This window comes from Triticum urartu, chromosome 7A, assembly GCF_056163025.1.
Source record: "Triticum urartu cultivar PI428250 chromosome 7A, HENAU_Tu73, whole genome shotgun sequence".
NCBI classification, from domain to species: domain Eukaryota; kingdom Viridiplantae; phylum Streptophyta; class Magnoliopsida; order Poales; family Poaceae; genus Triticum; species Triticum urartu.
The window spans coordinates 502,061,268-502,069,142 of NC_141879.1; the positions used below are offsets into that span (position 1 = coordinate 502,061,268).

Here is a 7,875-nt window from a genome sequence, read left to right on the forward strand (position 1 = left end):
ATGATGAGCATGGCTCGCCAGCTCAACGCCCATCTCCTGGTACACGCGACGCGACCCAACCCCACGTGAGATACTACTCCTTCGTACGTCAGGTATGCTGATTAATTCCATCTATCCTACCGCCTCAGATGCAGCCCAATTTCGTGTCTGATATCATGATGTTTAAAGCGTTGCAAGCAGTGACCAACTGCCCCACAGTTACAGGAACCCCTGACACTCGAAAGGGCCAGCGACACTGCTCATGGAGGAACAGGCAGATGCTTCAGACAAATGGCTTTACAAACCTGAAAATTATCAATTTACATGTGCACAACGGGTCTGCACAGACTAGGCTACTACACTGGAAATAGTTCATACCACAACCAAAGCTCACATGGAACACGCTAGTGCTTGCATCTTGATTCTTCTTCCAGGGACTACTGGGGCTTAAACTTCAGAGACGCACTGCAGGGCAGAGAGGATGAATGAGTGAAAAGAAGAGACCTCATCCATGCAACCTGCCAACAAGGGCAAAATGTTGCGAAGATGGTCGAAGGAAGGTTTCAAGCATACATACCTGTTGATGCAGTATCTCTTCCCCGTCGGCGGTGGCCCGTCGTCAAAAACGTGGCCCAGATGAGCGTCGCAGACGGCGCACAGGGACTCGGTCCGGGGCATGAAGAAGATCGACATATCAAGCTTGCTTTTCACATTGTCGCCAACCGGCTGGTAATATGACGGCCATCCAGTGCCACTATCAAACTTGGTAGATGACCTAAAACACAGGCAAGCATCAGGGCAGAACAACGAGCGCAATAGCAGATAGTGTTTCAAGTGCAAAGGTGGATATCTTCCGCTTTTTAAGTGAAGAAAGACGCGGCTGTCCCTTTTGGAGGTTCAGGTGACAGTGCTTACTCAAACAGAGGGGTGTCACAGCAGACGCAATGGTAGACGCCTGGGGTTTTAGTGTTCCAGTATTCCCTGGTCACACAACAAACAACATTATAATGTTATTATGTTGTGGTAGCACTAGAAACAGTGAATGGAGATCGTGCGCAAGTGAAGATTATTGTCAGAATTTGGTAACTTACCCTGTGAATGCCCTCTCAGTTCCCTTCTGCCGAGTGACGTAATACTGTTCTTTCGTGAGGCGCTTCTTCAACTCCTCGTCGCTCAGAGATGCGTTATCCGCTTTCCCTGTGCAAATATGGGATGTTAATTGGAAGGTACTAATGACTTGAAGATATCATACTCGAACTCAGCTAAGTCATATGACAGACATAAATTCAAATAATACAGTGACTGACAGATTGTCCACAAAAACTCACCATGAGCCACCAGTGCATTATCTGAATCCCAAACATCAATTATAGCAACCACGATTTCAAATAAAATGTTTTTTGGTTCAGTAGAAACTAGAAAAGGTGTACCAAACTATGCTCCAAACATTAAACTCAAGTATAGCAAACAGTAAGCATTTTTTCAGCTAGCGACAAAGAAGCTGGAATCCGGGTGTACTAGAGGATGGAGCTAAGCAAAGCATAGCTTCACTAGTCTAGAAGCTATGGCTGTGTGCATCAGTCAGTGCAGATACAGATACCGGGGTAGCCTCTTTTTTGAAGAAAAAAAAAACTGGCCCGGGAAGCTTTAAATGGGTAAATTCTCATGGAGCTGGCTTCATATGAAACCAGCAGTTGTTCTTAAACCAACTACCAAAGAGTCTTGACAAGTACTCCCTCTGTTCCAAATTACTCGTCGCAGAAATGGATGTATCTAAAACTAAAATACATCTAGATACATCCATACGTGCGACAAGTAATTCGGAACGGAGGGAGTAATTCAGTGATTGACAGTTTGTCCACAAGAAATCTCCTTGAGCCATCAGTGCATCGCCTGAATCCTAAACATCGGCGAGTGAAGGTCATGATAGTTTGTCACTATGAACATCATGTTCTGTTTTGTCATCCATAAAGCGGCATCATTGCCATAACAGAGGTCTACCTGGGCCAAAATCAAAGCAAATAGGGACATAACTACTCACGCCTCACAGCACAGGTCCCCCGAGCCTGTTTCATCTGACATGATCAATTCAGGCGCGAAGCTGCACCACCAAACCCAGAGCAAACTCCACCTTCAATTTCTCTCAGTCGCACCGCGAGTAGGCCATGATTTTTTTTTTGTGAGAGTAAAAGCACGAGCCGTAGGAAAACGGAAATAAACGGCGTGCACCTGGGGCCTGTCCGGACGGCGAAGGCGACGACGGCGCGGCGCCCATGGCGCGAACGGCGGTCCGCCTGTAGCCGCCGCCGCGGGTCGTGCCGGGTCGGGGTCGCGCGGAGGGGAGGAGGGGCGGGAGGTAGGAAGGCAGGCGCGCTCGGGACGAGACCAAGGCAGCAGCGGCGTGACACCGGACGGCCATCGATGAGGTCGAGCGACTAGTATTCCTTTCGCGGGACGGACGCACGGACGCTGGGAAGCGGTGCGGTGCGGTGCCCAAAAGGTTTTGGTTTGTTTTGGTTTTCGTGGCTGCCGTTGCCGAGACGTGGAGGAGCGCCGACCGGCACACGCGCGCGAATGGTTGTTTCGCCACGCCGTGTGCTCATCGGTGAGCGGTGGTGGTTTTTTCTTTCCAACAGAGGGGTGGTGGGATCAGATGATTAGGCTGGTCATAATGGGGAGTAACTTAGACTAGTGTCATGCATATGACACTAGTCTAAATTATTACTTTCATAATTAAAGTAATATAATAACAGTATCATAGATGTTTTTATTTATTAACTTGTAGACTCATCTTATTTTGAAAAGCGCTATATTAAAGTAACATTACCATCTCTCATTAATTATTTGTCACATAAGCAAAATTTTCTCGAAGTGCGCTATGTTACTAGCTAAGTTACTCCCACTATGACTAGTCTTAGAGCATCTACAGCCGCGCCCTCAACAGGTCCATCCTAGACATTTTTGCCGCATCGGTGTTCAAAAATCGGCCCAGTCGCGTTCCAGAAACCCGCTTTTCGCCGGTTTGGGCCAAAATTGACGCTGGCAGGTCCAGGCCGAACCGGGGCGAACGATTTTGGCGCGAAGGAGCCGCGGGCCAGCCGCGTCAGCGAGACTCCTCGTCTTTCCCCAGAACGCCTCGGTTTTCCCGCGGGGAATCAATGGCAAGGTTGCCGCCGGTCAACCTTCCAATGATTCCTCATGGGCCGGCGCGTCACGGGCGGCGCGGCGACGCCTCCCTTCCCGCCACGCGTACACACGACGCGGGCTATAAAGACCCGCCGCTCCCCCTCGCCGCTGGCCACACCAGCCCGAGCCCAAACCAGCCGCCGCCGAGCTCTGCTCTCTCCCGTCTGCATCGCCGAGCTCTATCTCCCCCTGTCCTTCCCTTCCCTCTCCAGCGATGGTCGAACGCTTCCCCGGCGACGCCGCGGCGGCCAACGGCTTCGGCCTCCACTCGCTCCAGTTGTCGGAGGCGTGGCTTCTGTTCGAGGCCAACATCCGGGCGCCGCCGGACATGCGCGTCAGACCAACGGGGTGGAGGCTCAGCAACGACGGCGTCCCCATCCCCCCGGTGCCCGACGTCGACGCGTGCCCCGACATCTTCGCCGCCAAGGTCGACCGTGTGTGGTCGTCCCTGACTGAGGAGCAACGCGCCCCCCCAGTACGCCGCCGACAACCACGCGGCGGGGGCGGAGTATTTCCAGCGGCGGCAGGCACAGTGGCTGGCGTCCATGAACGGGGCGCTAGTGGTGGGGGCATCAAGAACAGCGACGACCGTCGCCTCTGGTGGTGCGTCCCGGCCGCACACTGCACGGGGTGCTCGAGTACCCCGAGGGCGGCAACAACCCGCTGCTGGCACACCCTGCCGCGGCGCCCGTCCCCCCCCCCCCCCCCGCCGGAGCGCCGGGCCATGGGTGCCCAGGAAGTTCGGCTCTTCCTCCTCTTCCTCCTCCTTCCACTCCTCCTCCCACTCTATCGGCTCGCCGGCGCTCTTCGGCGTCAAGCCCGAGCCCGCCGCAAAGATGTCGCTCGGTCGGCGCACCCACAGCGTCGGCATTGTCATTAACGAGGGCGGCCGACGCGCCTCCTCCTCAGCACCACCGCGCTTCTTCAAACCGAAGACGGAGCCGGGGCTCCCGGGCTTGCCGGCGGCGTCAAGGAGGAGGAGCTCGATGACGAGGCGGCCCTGAAGTGGGCGCGCGACGACGGGGCGTAGACGGAGCTGCAGCGCCAGATCGTCGCGTTCGAGCGCTTCGAAGCCCGGCGTCGCGGCCGGGACGAGGGAGGCGTCGTTGTCCTTGACGACAGCGACGATGATGACGCGTCGCCGCCACCAGTCCGCCTTGGAGACGCCGGGCAGGGGTCTAGCAGCAGGGGCGGCCGTGCCATCAAGAAGGAGAGGCCACCGACGACGACGAGGACGGCGGCGACGTCGGCGACTTCGCCGCGCTCAGCGACTTCTTCGCTCCGTATATGTCTTTTTTAAAAAATAATTTGTGTAAATGCCGAACATGTTGAATATGAATGTCAAGTTAGCCGAATTTATGCCGAATTTGGCCGAACTTTGCCGAATTCAGATGTTTTAAAATTTAAAAAATACATGTCTGGGGCGACCCTGGGGCGAGCGGCTGGGAACCCGCTCATCCCCACGCGCCAATCTAGTGCAGGCTCGCCCCAGGGGGCTCTTTTTCGGCGCCCTGGGGGGCCGCTCGGACACCCAGTGGCTTGAAATAGCGCCTCCAGCCATCGATTTCTGAACACTTTCGACGCAAATTGGATCAATTTCGGCCCATATTCGGCTTGTTTCGGCACAAATTTAACAGAAGCAATTTTTTATCATATAGTTCATCACAAAAAATCAATACAAATCAAATAGTTCAACAAATAAAAACTCATATTTCATCACATGTCGAGCTAGGCGTTGCCCTTGAGCCTCCATACTCCACCAGATCGTGCTGCAGTTGTTGATGCACCTGTGGGGTCGGATCTCCTGACGCATATTAAGGAAGTCAATCCAGGTTGCCGGTATTTGGTGATCAACTTGGGCAAGAGGCCCCTTCCTGTAATATGGTTCAGTGTCAAACACTGGCTCTTCCTGCTAGCTCTCAATGAACATGTTGTGCAAGATGACACAGCAAGTCATGACCTCCCACATTTGATCCTTGAACCAGGTCTGAGCGGCGTACCAGACAAGAGCAAATCGAGATTGGAGCACAACAAATGCCCGCTCGACATCCTTCCTGCAAGCATCCTGACACTTGGCAAAAGTAGGAGTTCTTGCCTCCTGGCACATGGTTTGAGATAGTCTTCACAAATGTGGACCATCTCGGATAGATGCCATCTTCTAGGTAGTATCCCTTGTTGTAGTGGCGTCCATTGACATCGAAGTTCACTGGAGGAGCATGACCCTCAACAAGCTTGGCAAAGACAGGGGAGCATTCTAATACCCCGGATGTAACTCACCATAATTGTAACTCCGACTCTGCCATTTCTGGCTTTAAGTTATGAGATTTCCCTTCGTGGTTGGGTTTTGTCTTTGTTTTGCATTTTGCTGATGTCTTGCATATCATATCATGTCATCATGTGCATCTCATTTTTCATACGCGTTTGTCTCATGCATCCGAGCATTTTCCCCATTATCCGTTTTGCAATCCGACACTCATACGTGCACCGGCGTCCCCCTTTTGTCTCTTTTCGTGAGCGGGTGTTAAACATTCTCGGAATGGACCGAGATTTGCCAAGCGGCCTTGGTACACCACTGGTAGACCGCCTGTCAAATTTTGTGCCATTTGGAGTCCGTTTGATTCTCCAACGGTTAACCGGGGAACTGTAAAGGCCTCGTGTGCGTTGCAGCCCAACACCCCTCCAAAACGGCCCAATAACCCATCCAAACCATCTCCATGTCCTCCGCCGTCGGATCACGAGGGTCGAAAACTACACTCCATTTGGACACTCCAAACTCCTCCTACCTATAAATATGTCCTCCCCGTAAAAAATCCGGGTCCAAACCCTAGATCAAATCGCCCCCGCCGCCACCGGACATGTTCGGTCCGCACCGGACGTGCCGCGCCGCCGCCCGCATCCAATCAACGCCTGCCACGTGTCCCTCCACCATCCTCCGCCGCCGCGGCCCGAGTCAGGCCTGCGCACCGGCCACCGCCTGCCGCCCGAGGCCCAGCGCAGCGCCGCCCGGCTCCGCCACCGCTCGCGCCGCCCAGCTCCTCCACCGCCCAGCTCCTCCCGCCGGCGCCGCCTAGCTGCTCTCGCTGGCGCCGCCCTCCGGTCGCCGCCTCCACGCCTCCATCACCGTCCGCCTCCACCGCCGTCTCCAGAGAGCTCTGGCACCGCGCCGCCCAGATCCGGCATCTCCGGCGCCGCCCCATCCTACTCCGGCCACCGCGAGGACGAAATCCGGCGAGATCCACAGTGAACCTCGGATTGCGTGCCAGTCAACCCTAGATCGGTTTTCGGAGGGGTATATTTTCCAAAGTCTTTTCCCCCTCACATTTTCAGGCCCTGTTCATCATGCCATAACTTCATGTGCGTTGCTCCGTTTTGTGCGTGTAATATATCAAAATGTTCATCATGATGTGCTATCCATTTCATCCCTTTGTGCCATGCTTGTTTGAGTCCATCTTGATGCCCAAATCGTTGATACAAGAGTGCTATAAATTGTTAGGTGCTGTTACTTAGCAGATTATGATGATTTGTCATTTTTGCCACATTTGTTGTGTGCTGCATATGGGCATGAGCTGTACATGTGTTGTGAACTATGCCATGCCATCTTTACAGGGGTGTTTGCCATGTATTTTATTGATCAATGTGGTGACTAGCACAAGCATGCAAAGTAGCCTTCGTGATATTGCTGATTTCAGGGACTTCGGATTTTGCTAAGTCCTTGCTCTGCTGTTATTTTTATGCCATGTAAACATGATGCTACAGTGAGATCCATGCTTGTTTTGAGTTGCTTAAGTAAGAATGATTTGTACATATGGTTATGCTCTATCCATCCATGCCCCTGTTTGCAATTATGGAGTGCCATAGCATGACTTAATCTTGTTCTACTTTTGCTATAAAATGTTCCTATCAGATTGTTAACATGTTAATCGGTTTTGCCATGGTTGTTGTAGTTGATCCATGCATGCTATGAACTTGCTCTTGCCATGGTTAGCTTCATGAACATGTCTTCTTGCTATTGCTATGCTTATCTTGTCATGCAATGCCTTGTGGTGAGTGAATCGAGCTCGCAAAGATACCTTCATAATTCTGTTTATGCCATGCTCAGTTTTCTGCTAAATCTGAATCTGTTAACAATTCTTGCTATGTTTACATGGGTGGCATCATACCTTCTGTGCCTTTTTGGCTCATGATCGTAAGAGACTTTTCATCTATGAATTTAGTAGATTCATTACATGCCTTTTTTGCTATGATATGTTCCTGTTGCATATTGTTTGCTTGCTCTAAACATTGCTTCCTGATGTTATTCCTGGCATGTTAGTATTTTCACTAAGTCTGTGAAGCTGATATCTTTTGCACTTTTTCCATGCTTGTTTGAACCTGCTCTTGTGTGATTTAGCCGCATCTCAGTGTTCATGTTTTGTCAAGCATCTTGAGTAGATCACTGCCATGTGCTTTGTTGCTATGTTGGAGTGCAGTAGCTTAGTTTCTTGTTGCATTCTAGATGGCATCGTGCTGTTAATCGCAGAATTGTGCCATTCTTGTTTTGCTTGCTGTTTGCAAACCGTGCATCTGGTTCCGGTGATCTTTATATCGATTTCGACCGAAATCATCTCATCTTTCCAGCGGCACACTTGGTTTTCCAAGTCGATGCCTTGTTCATCATTTTTCCTTCCGGAGCACGCATATGCATTGCATATCACATCCTGCATGTCATGC

The 7,875-nt window shown here is 51.9% G+C and overlaps 1 protein-coding gene across 1 annotated transcript; it reads right to left on the reverse strand.

Moving 5' to 3' along the window:
* Positions 1-242: 242 nt before the first annotated feature.
* Positions 243-2,520, reverse strand: MSRB1 (methionine sulfoxide reductase B 1). The gene is made up of 5 exons (XM_087536285.1): positions 2,209-2,520; positions 1,071-1,176; positions 895-960; positions 557-754; positions 243-444 (listed from the first exon to the last, which is right to left on the reverse strand). The coding sequence occupies exons 1-5, from the start codon at positions 2,396-2,398 to the stop codon at positions 417-419; spliced, it is 588 nt and encodes a 195-aa protein (XP_087392411.1). The 5' UTR covers positions 2,399-2,520; the 3' UTR covers positions 243-416.
* Positions 2,521-7,875: the final 5,355 nt, after the last annotated feature.